Source organism: Xyrauchen texanus, chromosome 34 (assembly GCF_025860055.1).
Source record: "Xyrauchen texanus isolate HMW12.3.18 chromosome 34, RBS_HiC_50CHRs, whole genome shotgun sequence".
NCBI lineage: Eukaryota > Metazoa > Chordata > Actinopteri > Cypriniformes > Catostomidae > Xyrauchen > Xyrauchen texanus.
The window spans coordinates 23,031,254-23,057,029 of NC_068309.1; the positions used below are offsets into that span (position 1 = coordinate 23,031,254).

The following is a 25,776-nucleotide window of genomic DNA, read 5'->3' on the forward strand; positions in this document are numbered from 1 at the left end:
CATCAAAGGAAAGAAATAGTACAGGTAGTTTATCCTGCACTAGATGCCTTTGCACACATGCATATTAGTAATCTGCATTACTTCACCACCAAACGCTACAGAGGGTGAACAAATCTTTATGACTTTTTTATTACAATGACTCACTGGAGCAGTTTTGGAGTTAATATCGGATATATCTCTCTTGTTTTTGAATGTATCTCTGGTGAGTGTGATGATGAACACTCATGGTGTGTATTAGTTGAGAGTGTCATTGACAATGCCAGCAGAACTGGTCATATCCGTTTTCTATATTGCAAGGAAAGAAATGTGGTAGAAAGATCTTTGAAAAATTACAAATCTATAAAATGTAACTGTTACTCTCCTAATTTATAGGCTATATATAAAATGAATAAATAAATACTATAAAATGAATAATTATAAGCAGAATATATTTGTACTAATATATATATATATATATATATATATATATATATATATGATGACCACACCCACAGGCATTTCTCGATCAGTAGCCTTTCCCAAAGTTTAAGTGGATGTTTGATTAATTGAAAGAACTAGTCTTCTCATAGGTTTCATTTTCATTGCAATGGGCATTAAATGTCTTCAACTCAAATACTAAACAATATTATTCAGCCGGTAGACTGTGTGTGTGCGTGTGTGTGTGTGTAACTAAATAAGTATATGTATAGTCTATTATAAATATGAATTACTATAAATATTAAGAGTGCAGCCCTCGAGGCTACAGGGATCCAGCTTTGTGGCCCCCTGAGCTTTTATAAATTGGTTAACCTTATTCTGAAACATGAGACTTAATGTATGTAATACAACCAGGACATACTAAGGGATTTGCTTGTCATTCACTGTGTATTCAGATAAAGTCTGGACAGGATTGGATGATTGTCTGCAGCTCACATTTCCTGTTACTAAAAGCAAGCCTCCTATTAAAAACTGCTGCACACAAAAAGTCGTTGAAAATGTATGAGATGACACACTGGCAGAAGGCGTAATTTGTGATAATGATATTCCTAAATAATCTTCACTAATTACCAAGGTCAACCAAAATTATTCTCCCCATATGCCTGCTGTCTGGAAAAATCACCCTCATAGAGTTTGAATGGGTGTGTGTTTTAGGGGATAGGGCTAAAGGATGAATGACTGCCTTTGTCACACTGTTTGAGGAAGGGAATGAGTCATACATTAGTGAATTTGCTCCCATTCTCTGTGGCTGCCCACCGGATTGTGTGTTGAGAAACATTGTTTTTCTCATCACACCTGCAGCCTGTCCCATAGTATTTCATGAGGGTGGGTATAAAAAAGGTGATTGTAAGGATTTCCCAGGTGACCACCAAGGGTCGCTATGTATGTTTATTGTTCATTTTGTCTTTCGTTTGTTTATGGGTTTTGTAGTTCTTTTTTATGGTCTTTGTTGATTGGTCCTTGTGTTCATTAGTGTCAGATGTCCCTCGTTTCATCATTAGTCTCTATGTATTTAATCCCTGTGTTTTCCTCTGTTCATTGTTGGTTCTTATTTCAGACTGTAATATATGTGTTCTAGTTTTGCATTAACTCCTGTGTTTTGTGATATTCTCCAGTGTGTTGAGAGTCTTTGAGTTATTTAATTAAAGAACTGCATTTGGATTCAGCCTTCTTCAGCCAGCTATTAATACAGAAGAACCAACACAAAAAAATTGATCCAACAGTGGAACTGTTATATCTGAAGCAGGAGGGTGAAACAATTGAAGAGTTCAATAAGCTTTTTTGTGCCCTCATAGGTTGTGTAAACTGGGGAAAGCTCGTGTTAAAGGACCTATTTTGATTTGGGCTCAGCGAGCCCATCAAGTCATGGATGCCATGAGGCATCTTTAACTGTACTTTGTAACAGTCCCCATGCGGCTCCTCAGAGATTCCCCGAGCCTGCCCACGACTGCCACAGTCAATGATGAAGCCTCATCCATCCCCAGTGCTAGTGTCCTTGGCCATGGAGCCCGTTCCAACAGCAGTGCTCCCGACTGTCCGTAAGATGAGGAGGAAAAGGGCTCCTGCTTCCCAGTTGCTGCCAGTGCCCACGGCCCCAGAGGTCTTTCCCCAATTGCTCCCAGCACTTACAGCCACGGAGATCGTTCCCCATTTGCTGCCAGCACTCACTGCCATGGAGGCTATTCCCCTGTCCCTGTCACTGCCAGTGCTCACGGTCACAGAGGTTGTTTCCCTGCCGCTGCCAGCACTCACGGCCATGGAGGTCATTCCCCTGCATTTGCTAGCGCTCACAGCCACAGAGGTCATTCCCCTGCTGGTGCTCACGGCCATGGAGGTTGTTTCCCTGCTGCTGCCAGCGCTCACGGCTATGGAGGTTTTTCCCCTGCCTCTGCCAGCACTCATAGCCACAGAAGTCATTCCCCTGCTGGCACTCATGGCCACAGAGGTAGTTACCCAGTAGCTGCCACCGTTTCCGGCCACAGTGTTCATCGACAAACAAGTCTAGTTCCCTGAGGCCGTTGACACACCTGTCCAGTTCCCTGAGGCCGTTGACGATCTGGTCCAGTACCCAGCAGCCATTGACCAGTCTGTTGCTCAGCCCAAATGTCCGCACCTGTCAGACACAAGCTACCAGTCTGTTCAGTGCCCAGCGGCCGCCCACTTCCAGTATGACACCTGTCCAGCGAACGACACCCAGTCTGCTGACCCCTGTCCAAAGGGTCAGAGTCTTCCATGGCTCCGCCCCTCAAATTCTCTAGTGCCTTGCTCTCTGAGTCCCCTAGTGCCTTGCTCTCTGAGTCCCCTTATGCCCAGCCACTCTGAACACTTTGAGTCCCCTGATGACTTGATCTCTGAGCCCTCTGAATCCCCAGATGCCAAAGCCTCTGAGCCCTTGCCTCCTGTAGTGCCCTCTCCCACCAGGGGTTGCTATGTATGTTAATTGTTAATTTTTTTCTTTAACAATTAAACATTGTTTTTCATGGTTTTTGTTCATTGGTCCTTGTGTTCATTAGTATCAGGTGTCCCTTGTTTCCTCATTAGTCTCTGTGTATTTAATCCCCATGTTTTCCTCTGTTCATTGTTTGTTCTTGTTCCATTTATTTCTGACTGAAAAATAACTATACGTTTTGCAATATCGCCCATGTATTGCAATATTAATTTTTCAATGTGCCCAAAAAAAAAAAGAAAAACACTTCCACAGAAGTCATTTATATTTGCAACTATAAACAAAGTATGTAAACCCATGGATTTATCATGGATTTCTGCTCAAATTGGTCCTGAAATTTGATCTTAAACTATGTCTCAACAATAGGCAAACACAGTCATAACCAGACCCACATGGAATCGTAACAGGTCTGCACCTCACAGAAAACTCAGCAGAATTGAAATGGCCGTCATTGTCCACTCAGCGTCATAACACTTGCACACACAACAGCACTAGAGCCCTTCTACCAAATGGAGACTACAAATGGCGGTCCCATAGACATCCTATGGGTGATACTGTTGTAACACTCTCCTATGATACAGGTAAAAGAAGCACACCAAACCTTACCCATCACCAAAACATACAATAAGACATTTTTGTCTGCAAGCGCTTTTCATGGTGAGTTCAAAGCACACCCTCGACTCTGGCACTCTGATGTGAATCATGAACGCAGCTTCACGATTGCTGTAACAAAGCGGATAGGCACAGTCTATTGACAGATTAATATTGTGGAGGAGGAGAGTTTAAGAGATTAAATGCCTATTACAATGAATATGCAACCTATGGGGAGACTAGTTATTTCAATTAATCAAACTCCCAATTATACTTTGGGAAATGTTTATTGTGACTTGAATTGGTGATATTTTAGTGCATTTCTTTGTTTATATTGTGGAAGGCTTTGTTTAGAAAATGTTAATAAAGCATTATATTTTCTTTCCTAAAATGGAAATAAATGAATTTTGACAAGTACATATCGTGTCAAATTTGCACTTTTAAAATCTGTGATTAATCGCGATTAACTACATAAAAAGTGATTAATCACAATTTAACATTTTAATCGACCAACAGCTCTAATAATAATACAATCTCTGCTCCATTTAAAGGGCTAGTTCACCCAAAAACACTCACCCTGACTTTTTTTCTTCTACTGAAAACAAAGATTGTTTTAATAATATCTCATTCTCAGTGCAAGTGAATTATTTGATATAATAATCAAAAAGGATATTAAGTCAGCATAAAAGTAATCTAGTGTTTCCCCTATATGCATTTTGCAGTGACGCTGCCCCACTACTGAATTATGAGCTGGGATTTCACATGTTAATATTAATAATTAATATTCTTGAAGCAACATAATGCTTGCCAGCCCCAATCAGCTGTGTGCTTTCTACACTGCGAAAGAGACCCCACCACACACAAATACATGCACAAACTCTTGGTGATCACATAGCACACGTGTGACCCGCAAGCTCATTTCTGAAACATAGGATGGCAGGGGATCGCAATGTTTCACTGAACAATCAGTTAGCAATTTCCTTGTGAATATTAATGAGCCTTCCCCTGTCATCTGTATGTCTTTGAGCATATTTTGCTTGCTTCTAAAGCTAAAAGAAACAGTGCTACACAGGTCAATTATCAATATGGCTCAATCATGGATAAAGCAGCTTGAGCACAGAGCAGGTTAGGTAATTTGCGGACTGGTCTCAACCGCACAGACTATTTTAAATGTGTTTGTGAGCCAGTGAGAATCGCATTGGGGATTGCAAAGCCCATTTGAATGCGTGTGGCAGATTCTGCCTCCCCTACCAAGGAGGAAGCAAAAACTGGAGTGAACAATCAACAGAACTTAATTTGACATAAAATGCTGAACTGAAACATAACGACACACTCTTTCATTTCTGGAGGGGAGGTGTTGTCCTTCCGGCCGTCCTTCTGCCGGCAGGTCTTCCTCACCTCTTTGGGGAGAGATGGAAAGAGCTGGGGGAGAGACAGAGAAAGAGAGGTAAAAAATATTTGGTCCTCTGCCAGCTGTGCAGCGGTCCTCAGCGAGGCTGGGCGATGGCACTGGATCTCGTATTCTGGCGGACGACAGCGAGCTCCTCCACCTCCTGATAGACATCAGTGGCTACTCCACCTCCTGGCAGATGGCAGCGAGCTCCCCCGCCCCCTAAGCACCTCTGCAAAAATTTAACTGTGCATTGCATCGACGCAGATGACAACAGCTGTGATTGGTCAGCTGTGTTACCAGAGAACGCCCCCAGCATGACAACAAATTATCTGTGGTAGCGTTGCATTTTCTCCAAGATTATTTTATCTCTGCATCTATATTCACTGATCAGTGATCATGTCACATTGTGTTTGGAACCATTTAGTTTTTCTGCTGTTTTTATATAAACAAGCGAAAATGCGACAAAAGATATCTGTTTACAAGAGCTGGTTATTTTGCCTAAATGCATAGCAAAGATTTTAAGCTTTAAAACAACACTCAACGCCACTGTCTCCCATCTCGGCCTCTTCGGTGACACCGTTGACAACTTCGCCCTGCAGTTCTCGGTGGTGAAGAAGCAGACAGAGGCAATATCTCACATCATGCTGCGGCGCTGTGTTCTCGTCATGTTACAACTCACCCGCCATCTCCTCCTTTGGAGACAGCCGTGACTCAGGTCGCTGCATGCCACTAACATCCCTGGCAACCACAACACGACGGCAGACACTCTGTCGCGACAGGTTACGCTCAGCGGAGAGTGGAGGCTCCACCCCCAGGTAGTCCAGCTGATTTGGGACCGATTCGGCATGGCACAAATATATCTCTTTGCCTCCCAGGACAATTCCCACTGCCCGCTCTGGTACTCCCTGACAGAAGCTCCTCTCAGGACAGACGCACTGCCACACAGCAGGCCCGGGGGCTGCACAAGTAGCATTTCCCCCAATGAGCCTCCTTGCACTGGTGCTGTGCAAGATCAGGGAGGACGAGGAACAAGTCACCTTGGTGGCTCCTTATTGGCCCTCCCGGTCCTGGTTCTTGGATTTTACACTCCTCGTGACAGCACCTCCCTGAAAAATCCCCCTGAGGAAAGATCTTCTTTCTCAGGGATGGGGCACCCTCTGGCAACCACGCCCAGACCTCTGGAACCTCCACATCTGCCCCCTGGATGGGATGCAGAAGATCTTAGTGATCTACCACCTGCAGTCGTAGACACGATCAACCAAGCCAGAGCTCCCTCCACCAGGCAACTTTAAGCCCTAAAGTGGAGCTCGTTCACGAATTGGTGTTCTTCCCGAGCTGAAGACCCTCAGAGATGCGTGGTTCGGTCAGTGCTTTCATTCTTGCAGGAGAGTTTTGGAGGAGAGGCTGTCCCCCTCCACCTTGAAGGTGTATGTAGCTGCTATTGTGGCCCACCACGACACAGCAGATGGCAAGTTCCTGGGTAAGCTCGACTTGATTATCATGTTACTTAAAGGCGCCCGGAGCCTGTTCCCCTCCTGGGATCTCTCAGTGGTCCTCACGGGCCTTCAGAGACCCTCCTTTGAGCCGCTTGATTCAGTTGAGCTCAAGGCCCTCTTCCTGAAGGTGGCCCTCCTGATCACGTTAGCCTACATCAAGAGGGTTGGGGACCTGTAAGTGTTCTCTGTCAACGACACCTGCCTGGAGTTCGGTCCGGCACATACTCACGTTATCCTGAGGCCGAGAACTCTGTAAAGTGGCACAACCGACCGGGTGTTTCCGCTTGCACACAATGCCCTTCACCAAGTTGATCCATTGCGCCTTCTCTCCCAGGTTAGCCACTAAGCGTTGCTTTCTGCATGTTCTCCTCCCTAGCCTTCTGGAGCAATTAACGTCCAGACCCACTACGAGCCACAGGTGCTCTGAACTGGGGTAGGGCTCCACGGGCTTAGTTCCCTCCTTAGGCAAATTCCCTGTGATGTAGTTTCCGCAGTATGGTCCCCCTGTCGGTGGACCCGCGTCTCCCTTGGGCAGTCCCACTGCCCCGGTTGGTGCGCTTGTAGAGCTCCCCCCCTCATTAGGCAGGACCTACCACCACGCCGCTCCCACGAACGGCTTCACAACCCTTGTGGTGTATTTGCCACGTGTTAACTGCCCCCACCTTGGGCAGGATGTGGCCTCCGGAGGGTCTTTTCCCCCTGAAAAATAGGACCGGAAAGACCGCCTTCCCCGACACATTTCAAAGCGCTAAGATAGCCCCAGCCACTTCACACTCAATGCGAGAGACATAGAGAGAGAAAAGGCCGCGGCTGCCGGGCTTGTTACCATGCTAGTCATGTAGCACCTTTTCCCCCCTCAGGAGTGCCCGGGAACCTAAGGTCTGTATACGACATCTCTTTTGGGGGCGTTGGGAGGGATATGTGCAGCCGACATAGTTGCCTCTAGCACGCAGCAGCCTGCTTGCACCTGTCTCGTCAGTTCACGTAACACAGACTAGTGCATGGCACTTTTAAATGTGATCCCTTGTGTCACTTCATTCGACACAACGTCGAGTTACTGTCATGGTTACTGTCGTTACTCCTGAGGGAGGGAACGAAACGTTGTGTCCCTCCTGCCACAGCACTAGACCTACCACTGTAAACGGCCGTGCCTTATTCTTGGCTCCTCAGTGCAAATCCTAACTGACAGACACCCGCCCGCTTCCCTTTATACCCGTATGTCCAGGGGCGGGGCATGCAAATTCTGTCTGCCAATTTCACATTGGCCTTTTCTCAAGTTCAGAGGTATGCAAGGCTTCCAAGGAAGACCCCTTGTGTCTCCCTCAGGGAATGGAGGTTACGACAGTAACCATGACATTATTGATTCGTTTCAATATTATTTATTCAGCACGGAGCGTCAAAGTATGCCACATAATTTATTTATTATTATTTGTGCATATTTATTGTCTCTTTGTACGGCAGGCAACATGTATAATAAATCATATGTACCTAGATAGGCCTAAAACATAATTTGATTAACTCATTTTTAATGCTTTAGCAATGTCATAAATACTTTTGAATTAAAAATGTACCTTGCAATGCCTTGTTTATTTGCAGAACTAAATGTACAGTTATTTCAGAAATTAAGGCATTTTTGTCTTAATACAATAGCATTTTGACTGTGTACTCAAAAAATAATGTAAACACACCAACACAGAACTATAAATGCAAACCAACACGTTGGACACTACGCAGATCCTACACTGTATGTTTGATGCAGAAGTATAAATCAGCCTTAAGACTACAGAGGTTTAATCCATGTCATACGAAGTGATCCAGTTGGTTTTGGGTGAGAACAGACCAAAATATAACTCTTTTTTCACTGTACATCTTGAAAGCAGTATCCTTGGCAATCATGATTTCAAGCTTAATTACACTTGCTAAAGCACCAAGCACTAGGAAGTGTAATCGAGCTTCAAATCATGATTGTGCCTTGAGACTGCAATGACAAGATGTAAAGTGAAAAAGGAGATATATTTTGGTCTTTTCTCAACCAAACCCAACTGGATTGCTTCAGAAGACATTGATTTAATCACTGGAGTCTGATGGATTACTTTTATGGTGACTTTATCTCCTTTTTGGAGCTTTTGGTGTTCTGGTCACTATTCATTTGCATTGTATTAACCTACAGAGCTGAGCTATTCTGCTACAAATGTTTGTTTGCATTTAGCAGAAGAAAGAATGTCATACACATCTGGGATGGCATGAGGGTGAGTAAATGACGAGAGCATTTTCATTTTTAGTTGAACTATCCTGTCAACACATTTTCTCATGTTTAAATCCAGCCTGCAGCAGTCAATATATTTTCCAAAAAGTCAGTGCAGAAAATGTGGGGGAAAAAATTCTGACTGGGCCTGGTTATAACACACAATCACTGTATGAATCAGACTGTGTTGGTCTTTTGTTGCGACTTAGTTGAAGTTTGGATTACATTTTACTACTAATTTATACAAAAATCCATTATAAATCCAAGGGTTAACAACTTTTTCCTGTAAGGACAGTTTAATGGCAAAGAATCAGATGTGAAAAGAAAGGATGGACATGAATGATTTTTGTACACTGTCTAAATTAGGACATATCTTGCCAGTTTAAACCATGTCTCAAGAAAGAATAATTGTTTGTTTACCAATTTAAGGCTATCTTAGTAAATCGAGTCTTAGCTTGACTACATCACATTTGAATTTCACCTAATCCCACACTAAAGAGCCCCAAAATCACTTCAACGTTAAATACTGGCCCACTTATCTTTATTTAGTATATCTTATCCCCCCCTTCTGCTAAATGTATGTATGTTCTTGAAATAATAAGATTATGCACTCCCTCTGCCAAAACAAAATGCCTTCAGATGGCCTTCAGAATGTTTCCGTGACATACATCATTAGCTTTTTATTACTCTATTTAAACCTCAAATTGTTTGTTTTTTTATTTAAGCTATTTTCTAAATGATATTAAATGTACAGTGTACCTATGCGTAATCATTTTCACAACTTTATTATCAGTTCCATGACTGAGGTTGAGTTTTAAAGTATGGCAGGTATCCAGTGCTGTGACATTATGGTGGAGAGCAGTACTGATAACTGAATTAGTAGTGTGGAGGTTTTGTACACATAAATATGCTGCATCAACAAACTTCACGTTGTTATATTGCATGCTTGATAAAGTTTGCAAATGTTTATGTATGTAGCTTGTGCAATGGTCACTTATAATCATTGTGTTGTAACAAGCAAAGTCAATATTTTTTGTCTTATTCAGAATGACCATTTGCTAAACATGACTTGGACCTCTGAAAATATCCTCACAAGTCAGTTTTTATTTAGTTTCACGATATTAGTGAGGACATTTTCAAACGTATCCCTCACAAGTATAGGCAAACCTGTTTACAAACACAGACCTCTGTTATTGCCTTGTTTTGTTTAGGAAAGCTAACCCTAATCATCTTCATTTAGCTCATCAGGCTGGTTGCCACAGCATTATTGTCAAAAATATGGGAATATTATTAAATCAAACGGAATCTACCATCTGAGCAATGCCAGGTTGTTTTGCTGTGCGTAGATTATCTCACATATTAAAAACCCACGGTTTCACCTCCAAGCTTTGTAATAATTAAAACAATTGAGATGCAACCCAAATTGCATATCTTCCTGCAGTCAGTTTAGGGGTCACTTGAAACATTACCAGTTCTTTATGAACATTATCTTGTGGCTCCCACTAATTAGGGTGTTCTGCCTTATCTCCACATTAAAAAAGACTGCATTGCAGTGCACCATCATTAAGTAGCTTCAAACACTTACCTTGGAGATTAACAAAAGAGGAGGCTTGAAAGGCTTATTAATGCGGTCAAACAAAACTCTTTTATAAATCTGTTTAATCCCTACAAAACGCAAAACGGTACTCACGGTCACTGCAGAGGGGACCTCCGTATGTTGTCATGGTGCAGTCACAGGTAAACCCCTCCCACTGTTGCAGACACACCCCCTGATTGGAGCAGGATTCCTCTGTGCAGGTTGTACCAGGTCCGGCTGAAACAAACAGGAATCGCAAGAGTCACATCTTTAATTGCATGCTGCACTTTCCACAAATAGGGTCCAAATTAGGGCCTGAAACTCTTTTTCAACAAATGAGCAGTAAAAAGGAGGCGCTTAAACTTCAGAAAACATGGTGATTAATAGATAAGTGGACATCTTAGTAGATAAAACTAAGTATTACTGTATATAAGCTGTTTTATTTTGTATTTATTTTATATAAGGTTTGCAACTTATGCAACTCTGTTACCACAATTTGGGGTTTTAAACTCTTTTTTTTTTTTTTGGTTTACTTTTTTTTCACAGTAAACATTAAATTAAATGTTGTGTTAAAACAACCAAATGTTCCTGCTCTGGTAATTGTATATTACATAATAATCTATCTAACGTATCTAAAAGTTTAAACATTTACACTCTTTTAAAGGCACAATTTTCCAGAAAAATTCAAGGATTTTTTTATGTGGCCAACAGGTGTAAAATTTAAGCAAAAAAACATTTTGGTTATTGGTTGGTTATTTTTCATTTTATTCTGTATTTGACAGTTTAATTAAATTGTATTATCAAAATGGTGTCAAATAAAATATATTCAAAAACGTTTTTATCAAATAAAAATGTTATTATTTTAATTACATTTTTCATATAATATTGCATAATATATTTTTTATCCTTTTCTTTTGTCAGTTTAAGTGATTTTATTCAAAATCCTCAGAGCACACTCCTAAACAACATTGAAAACAATATTGAAAGTGCTTAACAGAATAAACAACAGAACATCACAGATGTGATATGGCTTTAATACATAATTATTATTTTTCAATGAGAGTAAACATTACATTACTATACACAGTAGTAATATATTTTTGACTTTTTTCCATACTACGTGGCCTAGTGTGATTATTAAACCCCCAAAAGCGGCTGTGTCTTGAGGGTAACACCCCCACAGCCTAAATACCGTGAGAGTCACATTTGCCGTTACTTAGGTTAGGTTTAGGATTGGATTTAGTAATAGGGATACGTTTAGGGTTAGGTGTAGGGTTTCTGTTGGATTCCAAATAAACACAATATATTGTGTGAACGTCGCATGAGACATTAGAGAGACTTTAGGTAACTGGGAGGTTAATTTAATCACATAAATATAAAGTCTGTATGTGCTGCACATTTCAGAGTGATTTTCTCTCTGCTCTGTTCACACTAAAACATATTGCAATTTTAATTTGATTAATTGTGCATTCAACAATTAATTTTCATCCCAAATAAGAAAATTCTTTGACTTTCCAACTTTTATATCAAATTATATTTTTATGACTATATTTAGTGATTCCGACCGTGTTTTCGGCATCACCGAAATCATAGTGTCATTCGTGTGTTAAATGCAGTAAATGCAGACTCTGATCCTGATCCCAATTTTTTTTAAACAAATTCACAAATTGATGTGTAAATGTATTAAAATAAAATCAGCAGTCCAACAATAGTCATTGTCTTTACAACTTAAAAGTATTTGTAGTCAACATAACAGCAATGTAGGCATGAAAAATAATTTGCATAATTTGCACTACATCAATCCTTAAACTAATTCATCAGAGCAAAGTAGAGATGACAGCAGATGAGCAGAGAATGTACACGACAGATCTTCTTTCATGACAGTCAACGGTTGATGTTTCACAATGGGCAGCCGGCAACAGTGACAAAAACTTAATGGAACAACATAGATTATCAGTGGAAAGTGCCTTAACCAATGTGTTTTAAGACAGGAATCAAATGCTGTTATAATTATAATTCAGAAAATTAATGGTTAATTCATCAGACAGTACACAAACCTTCACAGCCTCGCTCCACCTGGCCCACCCGGTGCAGGGCATCTGTGATGAGGTCGGGAAGCCTGCCGTTTAGATCAACTGAGGCCAAGCAACCCTGGTAGCCATCCCGAGATGCTATGAGCTTGGGCAGACTGTTGTACATGCTCTTACCCACACCTCCAACATAAAGCTCTCCTATACAACACAGAGAAAGAAAAGATATAAAGCATAAAACAATGATTATGCCTTGCATTTGAATTCTCTTCCTAATGTTAATTTGAGCTTCATGAGGTGGGCTGATCGTGTGTGTTAGTCTATGATGAGCAGAATATGTGTGGTTCTCTTTTTAAGCTAATTCCCTGCTGATGAAGTCTAATACCAATGGACCTTTGATGTGCAGAACAAAAACAAAAACATAGCTGTCATAAAACGGCATATAATTATGTAACTTAAAAGTTAAAAAAGAACATGTGGATAGACATATGTGAGGATGAAGGCAAAACGATATAGACATGTCTCTTGCTTTATGCTCCGTCACAATGCGCATCTGTGGTGTTTGGCAGTGGAGAGCGCTCAGACAGTGATTTGGGAATAGAGAAGAGAGGTGGAGAATTGAAATGACTGAGCCCATTAACACAGTACAACATGTCTCTGCCTCTGGTTGTCAGAAGCTGACTTATGCAACAGTGTTGTGAGGAATCACTGTAGAATACATATTGAAACGGTAAAATACTGTGATAATTTAACTTAACAGGTTTGAATATTGTGAGCTATAATGTAAATTCTCTGTATAGCTTAATTTGATCTATGGGGCACCAAAGCCACCTTTAAAATTTTGACTTTAATTTAAGATATTTAAAAATTAGATATATATTTTGTTCAGTGATTTATACATATATATATATATAAAATAATTAAACCATAAATACTTTAAATGCTTGTTGAGCTGAATCTGACTAAATTGGAGACAATTTTTATGTTTTATGATTTAATGTTCATCAGATGTTTATCATATAACAGTCCAGGCGAAGACATTTACACATGAAGCATTATTTCATTAAAAAACAGTTAGATGGAGCACAATGGAATGGAACAGAACCGAACGGAAGGGTTTCATGACACATTCAAACAGATTTTATTTGCCATGGAGTCTTAATGTGGTACTCAAAGAAGCAAGACAAGACGCAAAATACCCCAGACGGAAAGCAATCGACATCAGTCCACATGTGTACATAGACAAACAATTAAAAAATATCACAGGTGGAATGAGACAAAGCTTTCTGCATGAACGGCAATAAGTCTACCTCTGACAAATTGATTGCTGTGGATTGTAGGTTAATAATAGGTTGTTCAATGTTTAATGATATGAAAATAAATAATTAATAGACTTCTTAAGCTTCTTTTTGTTATACCTTTTCAATGCATTTTTCTGTAACAATAATTAATTCCTTCGAATCATCTGCATATGAGGGGTTTTCTCTCCACATATTCACATACAGTTGAAATCAGAAGTTTACATTCACCTTTGCCAAATACATTTAAACTCACAATTCCTGCCATTTAATCGAAGAAAACATTCCCTGTCTTATGTCAGTTCAGATCACTACTTTATATTAAGTATCAGAATAATAATAGAGAGAATTATTTATTTCAGCTTTTATTTCTTTCATCACATTCCCAGTGGGGCAGATGTTTACATGCACTTTGCTAGTATTTGGTAGCATTGCCTTTAAATAGTTTAACTTGGGTCAAATGTTTGGGTAGCCTTCGACAAACATCTCACAATAATTTTCTGGAATTTTGGCCCATTCCTCCAGTCAAGACCTCCTTGCTCACACACGCTTTTTCAGTTCTGCCCACAAATTTTCTATTGGATTGAGGTCAGGGCTTTGTGATGGCCACTCCAATACCTTGACTTTGTTGTCCTTAAGCCATTTTGCCCAACTTTGGAGGTATGCTTGGGGTCACTGTCCATTTGGAAGACCCATTTGCAATCGAGGTTTAACTTCATGGCTGATGTCTTGAGATGTTGCTTTAATAAATCCAAAAAATGCACCCTCCTTGTGATGCCATCTATTTTTTGAAGTGCACAGTCCCTCCTGCAGCACCCCCAAAACATGATGCTGCCACCCTCATGCATCACATGTTCTTCGGCTTGCAAGCCTCACTCTTTTTCCTCCAAACATAAAGATGGTAATTATGGCCAAAAAGTTCAATTTTTATTTCATTAGACCAGAGGACATTTCTCCAAAGGTAAGATTTTTGTCCACATGTGCTCTTGCAAACTGTAGTCTGGCTTTATATGGGGTTTTGGAATTTTAGTGTGGATATAAATACATGTCTACCTGTTTCCTCCAGCATCTTCACAAGGTCCTTTGCTGTTGTTATCTCTAGGAGACAGAATGTGTTTCCTTCCTGAGTGGTATGATGGCTGCGTGGTCCAATGGTGTTTATTCTTGCACACAATTGTTTGTACAGAAGAACATGGTACCTTCAGGTGTTTGGAAATTGCTCCCAACGATGAACCACACTTGTGGAGGTCCACAGTTTTGTTTCTGAGGTCTTGGCTGATTTCTTTTGATTTTCCCATGATGTCAAGCAAAGATGCACTGAGTTTGAAGGTAGGCCTTAAAAAACATCCAGAGGTACACCTCCAATTCAGTATACCTCCCATCAGAAGCTAATTGGTTATATGTTTAAAGGCTTGACATAATTTTCTGGAATTTTTAATGCTGCTTAATGGCAGTTAACTTAGTCTGTGTAAACTTCTGACCCACTGGAATTGTGATATAGTCAAATAAAAAGTGAAACAATCTGTCTGTAAACAACTGTTGGAAAAATGACATGTTTTTTCCTCAAAGTAGATGTCCTAAAAGGCTTGCCAAAACAATAGTTTGCTTATATGAAATCGTTGGAATGGTTAAAAAATGTGTTTTAATGACTTCAACCTAAGTGTATGTAAACATCTGAATTCAAATCTATATTTCATTAATTCATTAGCATATCATTCAATTCATTTGAGATGAATATATATACACTCACCTAAAGGATTATTAGGAACACCATACTAATACTGTGTTTGACCCCCTTTCGCCTTCAGAACTGCCTTAATTCTACATGGCATTGATTCAACAAGGTGCTGAAAGCATTCTTTAGAAATGTTGGCCCATATTGATAGGATAGCATCTTGCAGTTGATGGAGATTTGTGGGATGCACATCCAGGGCACGAAGCTCCCGTTCCACCACATCCCAAAAATCCTCTATTGGGTTGAGATCTGGTGACTGTGTGGGCCATTTTAGTACAGTGAATTCATTGTCATGTTCAAGAAACCAATTTGAAATGATTCGAGCTTTGTGACATGGTGCATTATCCTGCTGGAAGTAGCCATCAGAGGATGGGTACATGGTGGCCATAAAGGGATGGACATGGTCAGAAACAATGCTCAGGTAGGCCGTGGCATTTAAACAATGCCCAATTGGCACTAAGGGGCCTAAAGTGTACCAAGAAGGTGCCCCACACCATTACACCACCACCACCACCAGCCTGCACAGTGGTAACAAGGCATGATGGATCCATGTTCTCATTCTGTTTATGCCAAATTCTGACTCTACCATCTGAATGTCTCAACAGAAATCGAGACTCATCAGACCAGGCAACATTTTTCCAGTCTTCAACTGTCCAATTTTGGTGAGCTCTTGCAAATTGTAGCCTCTTTTTCCTATTTGTAGTGGAGATGAGTGGTACCCGGTGGGGTCTAGCCCATCCGCCTCAAGGTTGTGCGTGTTGTGGCTTCACAAATGCTTTGCTGCATACCTCGGTTGTAACGAGTGGTTATTTCAGGCAAAGTTGCTCTTCTATCAGCTTGAATCAGTCGGCCCATTCTCCTCTGACCTCTAGCATCAACAAGGCATTTTCTCCCACAGGACTGCCGCATACTGGATGTTTTTCCCTTTTCACACCATTCTTTGTAAACCCTAGAAATGGTTGTGCGTGAAAATCCCAGTAACTGAGCAGATTGTGAAATACTCAGACCGGCCCGTCTGGCACCAACAACCATGCCACGCTCAAAATTGCTTAAATCACGTTTCTTTCCCATTCTGACATTCAGTTTGGAGTTCAGGAGATTGTCTTGACCAGGACCACACCCCTAAATGCATTGAAGCAACTGCCATGTGATTGGTTGATTAGATAATTGCATTAATGAGAAATTGAACAGGTGTTCCTAATAATCCTTTAGGTGAGTGTGTATATATATATATATATATATATATATATTTGTATTTTTTTTTACTGACTTTCATGGCTTATTTAATTGTAAATACATATGAAGTGTCCTTATATAGATAACATAATACCAAAGAAGAGGAATAATGACTGCAATATTGATATTTTAGTCAGAATACATAAGGATAAGCATGACGTTCAAAATGCAAAACGTTTGAGTTTAATGGTGCCACATTGTGGAAAACCTTATTAGGTGAGAAAAAACAGCTCTTTTTTCTGGGTGATTTAGAGAAATTAGATAACAGATAGTGTGAACATACAGTAAACAGATTCACAGTTACAATACTAAAGCAGTATTGCTATATTTAAGCACTGTCATGTTCTTTGAGGTACATGTTGCTTTCATTCTACTCTTTTATTATTTCATTTTTTCATTCTGCAAATACATAATGCTGGAAAACATCAAAGACTTGCAGGGACCTTTAGATAAACATTCACTGAGCAAACCATGTTTAGAGGGAATTGGTTTTGAGTGAAATGCAATTTCCAACTGAGCTCTGGCTCCAAGACAGGCAATTACACATTAAAACTGACAAGCAAGAACACATATGGCAATTTTCGTCCCACGGTCAAAGAGTGCACTCTCTTCCTGATTGTTTGCTGAAATATGCTCTTTTTCCACTCCAGCTGAACACACCCAATTAGACAACCATTAAAAGCCCCCTTCATTTAAACCTTTGCTCTGTTTAATTTAATTTGATCTTGCTACAGATAAATTGTATTCTTTTATTCTAACTTTTCGCTTTAATTAATGGCCTCTCAATCTGGCTCACAATAAACTAACTACCTGTAATTGCTCTCAGTTACTCTTCAACGCAGTGATGGTGTTAGTATCTGTTTGGAGAGGCTATAGCTCTGCCTGTTAGGATTAGGGATGGGAATTGATTCCAAAAAGAATCGATTCATTTATTCCGAGGCATTGGGAATCAAGAATCGACTCAAAACGTTTTCGGGGAAACTGGTGGATATTTTCGGACTGTGTTTATTTCCTCGACCACTGAACTACACATTTCAGAAGCCTAACAGCACTAATGCAATTTACAAAAGGATTAGAACATGACTGCATCTTATCGATGATCAATCTGACAACCTGAGTCTTTTGAAGTCTGTCAGCATCTGTAAATCCTCTCCGTTTGTTCGTCTGTATGAAGCAATCACATAAGCCTTTCAACACATCTGCTTTCCAGACCTGTATAGTCTACCGGTATTTCAATTTGGATTAAACTTTTACTCAATATGCTAATTTATTGACAGTAAATTGGAATACAATAACAACCTCCCTGATGTTACAACACAAGTCTGCAACAAGGAGATGGCAGAGTAAAAAACTGTAATCTTTTGATTCACACAGGTTTTAATGTGAAAACATTATTAGTTGTCTTACCAGATTTAGTTTTGTTGGGAAACTCCGCTTTGATTGGCGGCATGTTGTTTTGTCACATGACTCCGTACGTCAAAATTTTAACCATTTACTGACACCCCAGAGTCTTCTGAACTGAGATCAGTCAGTTTAAATTAATTTATGCGCTGCGTATTGTGAAACCAAAATACAACTTCCATGCGTGTGTGCGAGGGGTCACACAAGGATATAGTTAATAGTACTTGGGTGCATCGATTCAAAATGAAATAACTTCCAGCTCACAGCACATAATCAGGAGTTGAGCACAGGGTAGACAAGCATACGGCTACACAGAGAATAGCCCGTTCATGCTTATTAGCTCTGTATGTCTCACTGTTATGCAAAGACTATTAAAGGGACTTCAATCACAATATTCAATTATGCACCCAATAGTTTTTTTCATTAGTCATTCAATGGATGCCTGGGCAGTGGGAGAGCAGAGCTCCTTCTGTGGGTGAGAGGGAGGAAAATCAATTGCTTTCATATGAAGGAATTGCAGAGAGATTGTAAAAATGACATCTCCAGTCATGCATCTCTGTTGAGTAATGACAAAGTAATGTCTCTGCTGGATAAAAATGGAGGACAGAGAAAAGCAAAAAATAAACACCTTTGGCTGTGACCACTGGCCTTGAGAGAAGGATTACACCTCCTAGTATAAATATAACACACTCCACTGCTACTGCCCAAACTTTAAAATCATGCCAAATTCTTGTATCTCCACAGCAGACATAGTGACAATATCCTGTGAAGCAGAGCTTCATAAAGGAAATCTTCTTAAAACGAATACAAATTTAGGGTAAGAGTTTGGATTAGGGGTAGTCTTTAGTTATTTTAATGGCTTGATGGAAATTCTGTCAACCTCATGTTGTTCCAAACCCATATGAGTTTCATTCTTATGAGGAACACAAAAAGAGATTTTTTTATGAATATCATAGGATCAAAATTATAATAATAATCAATGCGACTTTTGCCCCAACCCCATTCCCCCCAGTCATATTGCAAGTCTTCTGGAGGCATACAATAAGTTGTAGTGAGAAAAAAATCACTACATTTTAGTCAATTTGCAGTGAAACACTCAACGTCCGTTGTGTATTTTTGCACTTATTCAAAGTGGCATGCATGTCCACACAAATAACTTGCATTGTTTTTAGCGCTCATCAACATAATTTTGAATGATGTTCTCTCACAGAACTTTTTTGGTTAAATATTCCTTTAAGAACAAAAAGAATTCAACAAGTTTTTTAAGTAGTTCTTGAAACTATAAAAATCACCACCATGATAAGATGTTGTGGTTGGTTCCAAGGGCATAGCTAAGTGGTCGCTTACCCACACCAATGTCTCTATAATATTACTTTGATTATTAAATTCAAGTGTATGGAATTATTGTTCACTCATTTTATCATCCACTAGGTGGATCACATGTCTGATGGATTATTAATAGCTCACCTCTGTTCAAAATGCTGCCGGATTGTTCATGTCATAGCAAAACTGTAGAGGATGAGTTGCGTGCCAAAATGTAATACTTAGGGTTAAACGTTTGTTCAAATCCCTAAGACTAAGCGCAGCATGAAAAATAGTGGTGTGTGTGTATTTACAGGACACTCAATCCTTGAATCTCTTTCCATTGACTAAACTGAACTACTGAACTAATTGACATGCACATTTCAACCTAACCCCTGGATTTTCCCCACACCATGGGGGAAATTAAAGCATTCCGATTCTAATTTGATAAAACTAATTTTCAGCAAAACATTTACAGGGTCTGGATAGCAATTCCTTGTGGAAGAAAAAAAACCCCGTAATTATCGCCAGCTCAGAAGGCAGCTTGTCATGAGCGCTCTCCACATATGCTCATTTCAACACATATAACAAATCAAGCATCACATTCCATTGGCTCCCTCGCTGAACACAACAGCACATCCCGGCACCTTCCTGCCTGAGGATGTTCATTTTACACTTCACAGAAGAGCATTGGACTCTGGGGATTGCTGCACCACTCTCCATTCTCTCTGGCATAATTGCTTGATCAATTACAACTGACACGTACTGTGAAGTTGTTCTTCTGATGTTTAAAGGAATTATTCTGGGGTAGCCGAATAAAATAAGGGCCCTTGGAGTTTGACAGCTGGAGTTAGCACTTTATAGCCTTTTTTCATTTGGGCTTTATTACACTTGTATTTCAAGCAGGAAGTTAACTTGCATTTAGATTTAGTAATTCAGTGATCTTTTGTGCTGGAGACTCCTTTTCTTAAGTATATACACTGTAAAAAAAAATCCTGTTAAATATATGGTAAAAAACTGGCAGCTGTGGTAAGAAATACAGTAACGACGTTTCAGGCTTTTCGGGATGTAATTTTGATGCCTGTATATTTTATGGTGCATTACCGTGATTTATATTATTAAATATAAACTTGATACAGTTTAAGTCAGAAGTTTACATACACAAGACAAAAAACTCATTACATTAGCAAACTATAGTTTTGGCAAGTCATTGAGGACATCTAAAGTTCTTTGAGCATGACACGAGTAATTTTTCCAATAACTGTTTACAGACAGAATGTTTCAATTTTAATTGACTATATCAAAATTCCAGTGGGTCAGAAGTTTACATACACTAAGTTAACTGTGCCATTAAGCAGCATGAAAAATTCCAGAAAATTACATTAAGCCTTTAGAAAATTAGCTTCTGATAGGAGGTGTACTGAATTGGAGGTGTAGCTGTGGATGTATTTTAAGGCCAACCTTCGATCTCAGTGCATTTTTGCTTGACATCATGGGAAAATCCAAAGAAATCAGCCAAGAACTGAAACATCAGGAGTGTGGTGGCGGGAGCGTGGTTGAGCGCTCGTCCGCAGAGAGAGAATGCGGTAAGGGTGCACACACCTGAGCCAGATAATGTCTAATACCTGTTTCTAGTTGCGGTAAGCAGTAGGGAGTGCGGTAAAAAGTGACCATGCCAGAGACGACACAGGGAGAGAGATACCTGACACAAAGGACTTTGTTGAGTTGTAACTGCTGAAAAGCAGGCCTGTTGTGTGACCCTGAGTATTGTGCTGAAAAGCCATTTTGAGTTTATTTAAAGTCTTACCTTTTGAGTTGAAATCCCAAGTTTTATGTTTCCTCCTTTCCCACCCAATGAACCCCCTCACAAGGAGATGTTAAACAAATTGTGTCATAGTACTGTATACTGTATAAGGAGCCTCTAAAACAGCCTAGTCCTTCAAGAGCAAGGATCATTTAAGACTTGTCAATTTGCCAACAGATGCTTCAGCTAATAAACCAGCACTTTGAGAACAATGTTCCCCAAAGACAAATTGGAAGGATTTGGGGCATTTCCCCCTCTAGAGTGCACAAAATAGTTAAAGAATTCAAGAAATCTTGTCAAATCTCTGTGTGTAAAGGGCAAGACGAAAACCACTTCTGAATGAGTATGATCGATGATCCCTTTAATGTAATGTCTTAAAAAAACGGCATTCATCTGTAATGGATATCATGAACTTGGGCTTGGAGATAACTTTAGTAAACTTTAATTAATACCACTCACTGCTGCATCGACAGATGCAATTTAAGACTTCACTATGCAAAGGACCATACAAGCTTTTATTAGCATCAGGAATAAAAGCCTGTGTCTGTATGGGCCAGGGGTGTGTCAGTGCCCATGGCATGGGTAACTCGCACATCTGTGAGTTTACAAATTCTAGAGCAACATATACTGCCATCCAGCACCATCTTATCCAGGGACGTCCCTGCATAAGTCCATGGCTGTGTAAGCAGAGAGTGTGGGTGCTAGACTGGCCTGCCTGCCAACCTGACCTGTCTCCAATTGAGAATGTGTGGTACATTATTAAGCACACCATTCGGCAACGAAGACCCCATACAATTGTGCAGCTAAAGACCTACATAATGGATGAATGGGGGAAATTCCACTTTCTAAACTTAACAAACGCAGGGCTTAAAGTGAAAAAGGGGGAGGGTTGTTTTGCAGAGACGGACTTATCTTCAAATGGAACCATTTATTTTTAAGTATTACGGCTGTATCTTAATGGCATCTTTTTATTAATGAAGGCCAGTATCACTGATATTTTATTTAGTATACTAAATTTTAGGGTTATAAAATAGTCCGCAATGCATAAATTATAAATTAAATTCGATTAATCCTTATTAAAGCTACAAGCGTTCTTTAGTCAAAGAGTAGTTAGTAGTTTTCTCTGTTACCTTTGTTCTTTGGTTAACTTTACTGACAGACAGAATTAGTGGCTACTGTCACTTTAAGATCTACAGCTGGTGACAGGATCTCACGCGTCTCATTCTCTCACTACTCTTTACTTCCATTTAAGATTTTATTTAACTCATTTAAAGTTAATAATGATTGATTCTTGTGAGGATACTCGACAAAACGGACATTTTGGCATAAATGTGTGTGTTATTGTTCGTTCAAGCCGAAAGAGAATTCGATACTGGTTCGCGACTTTTTGTGCCTTGTGTGTGTGTGTGAGGAGGACATTTACTGAAGTGCGTTCTCTTTTGTCTTGTCGCACATTAATGGTTTAAAGCATTTGGTGGACAAACTAATAACTAATAAGAGCTAAAGAATGACAAAGAACGGATGCAGCGTTAATTGTGTTAAATATTTTAAAACATTAAAGCTGGACAAAAAAAAGAAATCGCATACGTTAACGTTGACAGCACTAAAGGTGCGTACACACTGCAACGTTACTTGTCATACATTGCTGACAGAAAATAAAGCGGTTTAAAGTGGACTCGTTTTCATGGTAGGCCTACACATAATGTTTTTTTAGTAAGCTACACAGAATGTTCTACATTAAATATTTAACTAACAGTCTGAAGTTACCTAGCAGCAGTGTATGTTAATGTTAGCTCAGTCAACGTAAGGCTAACATCAAAAGGTGTAGAGAGAAAATATGATTATGCTGACCTGAGCTAATTTACGAAATCAACCAACTCACATCTCCTTTCTTTTCATCCATGATGACATTAAGTCACCTAATGTTGTTTCTGGAGTTCTGCGCTCCATGCTTTCACCGACGACGCTAGGTATGGATCTCAATCACACTGTTGCCAGGATCCGCCCTGCTCTGCTTCTGATAGGCTTGTGACGTTAGTTAGAGCTGTGCTCCTCTCATATGATTGGTAGGTGAAATCAATTGACTCGAAAATATTAAACCGCATTCAAGTTCCCAGTTTCAAATGCAGCCGCGCGGTATGCGCGCTCATAATGGAAGCGGCGCACTCGTTTTTTCCAAGCGCGTCCGCGCCGAAAGTGCGTCCGACTGTAATTTGCAGCCTGATTAATAAATTTTGCCTGCGCCGGAGGCCGGACCTGCCCTCAAGCCGGAAATCCGGCCCCCGGCCGGAATACTTTAAGCCCTGCAAACGTGTGTCTTCAGTGCCCAAATGCTTAATAAGTGTTATTAGAAGATATGGTGATGTTTCACAGTGGTAAACAATTAATTGTCCCAAATTTTTTGGAGTATGTTGCAATCATCTGATTTGAAATTACAGTACATAAAAAAAAAAGTGATTATAATTTACAAATTACCCATTTTTGCTTTTATTAGCATTTTTCATTCTGTCCCAACGTTTTTGGAATAGGGCTTGCATATAAAAAAAAATGAATAATTGTATTTATCAGTTAATATGCTCCCACCCTATGCCTTTAAAACAGGACCAATTCTCCTAGGAACACTTGTTTTTAGGCAGATAGGATGTAGGAAGCATCTTGGAGAACTTTTGTATATATTTAGGCTACCTCAGTTGCTTGTGTCTCTTTATATAATCCCAGACCGACTCAATGATTTTGATATTAGGACTCTGTGGGGGCCATGCCATATGTTGCAGGACAACTTGTTCAACTTCTATACTATTTGCAGAAGGAATGTTCGGAAATCTAAAATGGTCATATCCTATTGACACACAGAACATATCAAATAACCATCTTAAGACAAATCTAATACAGTTTTATAATAATTAGACTAGACAAAATGCAAATAGTGCATTTAAGTATTTACACCAGGGTGTAAATATCCTTTGTCACTATTCACTCTTAGAGTAAATAGCATCTACCATTCTTTACACTAAGTCTACAAAGCCCCTGCCATAAATACACTCACCTAAAGGATTATTAGGAACACCATACTAATACTGTGTTTGACCCCCTTTCGCCTTCAGAACTGCCTTAATTCTACGTGGCATTGATTCAACAAGGTGCTGAAAGCATTCTTTAGAAATGTTGGCCCATATTGATAGGATAGCATCTTGCAGTTGATGGAGATTTGTGGGATGCACATCCAGGGCACGAAGCTCCCGTTCCACCACATCCCAAAGATGCTCTATTGGGTTGAGATCTGGTGACTGTGGGGGCCATTTTAGTACAGTGAACTCATTGTCATGTTCAAGAAATCAATTTGAAATTATTCGAGCTTTGTGACATGGTGCATTATCCTGCTGGAAGTAGACATCAGATGATGGGTACATGGTGGCCATAAAGGGATGGACATGGTCAGAAACAATGCATTTAAACAATGCCCAATTGGCACTAAGGGGCCTAAAGTGTGCCAAGAAAACATACCCCACACCATTACACCACCACCACCAGCCTGCACAGTGGTAACCAGGCATGATGGATCCATGTTCTCATTCTGTTTACGCCAAATTCTGACTCTACCATCTGAATGTCTCAACAGAAATCGAGACTCATCAGACCAGGCAACATTTTTCCAGTCTTCAACTGTCCAATTTTGGTGAGCTCTTGCAAATTGTAGCCTCTTTTTCCAATTTGTAGTGGAGATGAGTGGTACCCGGTGGGGTCTTCTGCTGTTGTAGCCCATCCGCCTCAAGGTTGTGCGTGTTGTGGCTTCACAAATGCTTTGCTGCATACCTCGGTTGTAACGAGTGGTTATTTCAGGCAAAGTTGCTCTTCTATCAGCTTGAATCAGTTGGCCCATTCTCCTCTGACCTCTAGCATCAACAAGGCATTTTCAGCCCACAGGACTGCCGCATACTGGATGTTTTCCCTTTTCACACCATTCTTTGTAATCCCTAGAAATGGTTGTGCGTGAAAATCCCAGTAACTGAGCAGATTGTGAAATACTCAGACCGGCCCGTCTGGCACCAACAACCATGCCACGCTCAAAATTGCTTAAATCACCTTTCTTTCCCATTCTGACATTCAGTTTGGAGTTCAGGAGATTGTCTTGACCAGGACCACACCCCTAAATGCATTGAAGCAACTGCCATGTGATTGGTTGATTAGATAATTGCATCAATGAGAAATGGAACAGGTGTTCCTAATAATCCTTTAGGTGAGTGTATAAAAACAAATCTGAATGTTTAAATAATCTGAATGAACAACAACAGTCTTCTTTTTCCATTTGCTGACTCCAATGCAGTTGCTAATAAGCAAACCAAATTATAAAACATCTACTGTAAATTAATTTAATTAAGGAACCATCCTTATCTACTAAACCAAATTGCTAGCCGGTGACTTTGACAGAGGTTTTCAGCAACAAAAGCAGTAGGCACTGGAAAAATACATTACTGCCATTTTTTCCTACTTGTTTAGAGAATACATTGTCTGGTCTTGACAAAGTGGGTTCAGTTTTCTGTTATGAAGTCAGTTTTCTTCTAGTGTCGACTAAGGCACATAATTAAGTACCAACTGTCAAGATGTTTACTAAGATGCCAGCAATAACTGAGAATAGTGAAAAGGCAAAAAAGCCTCAGATATTGCTGTGGCAATGGCAATAACTGCCATCTTTTCAATAAAAGTATTTTATATCAATAAACACATAGAAGAAGAAAAAAGAAGGGA

General features: G+C 40.0%; 1 protein-coding gene across 1 annotated transcript in view; it reads right to left on the minus strand.

The window, feature by feature from the left end:
- Positions 1 to 25,776, minus strand: part of LOC127627699 (neurexin-1-like) — a 527,683-nt gene that overhangs the window by 287,300 nt on the left and 214,607 nt on the right. Inside the window, exons 15-16 of the mRNA XM_052104201.1 lie at positions 12,282 to 12,455; positions 10,339 to 10,461 (exon numbers count right to left, since the gene is read on the minus strand). Coding sequence (XP_051960161.1) covers positions 10,339 to 10,461; positions 12,282 to 12,455 — 297 coding nt within the window. The remainder of the gene's footprint in view (positions 1 to 10,338; positions 10,462 to 12,281; positions 12,456 to 25,776) is intronic.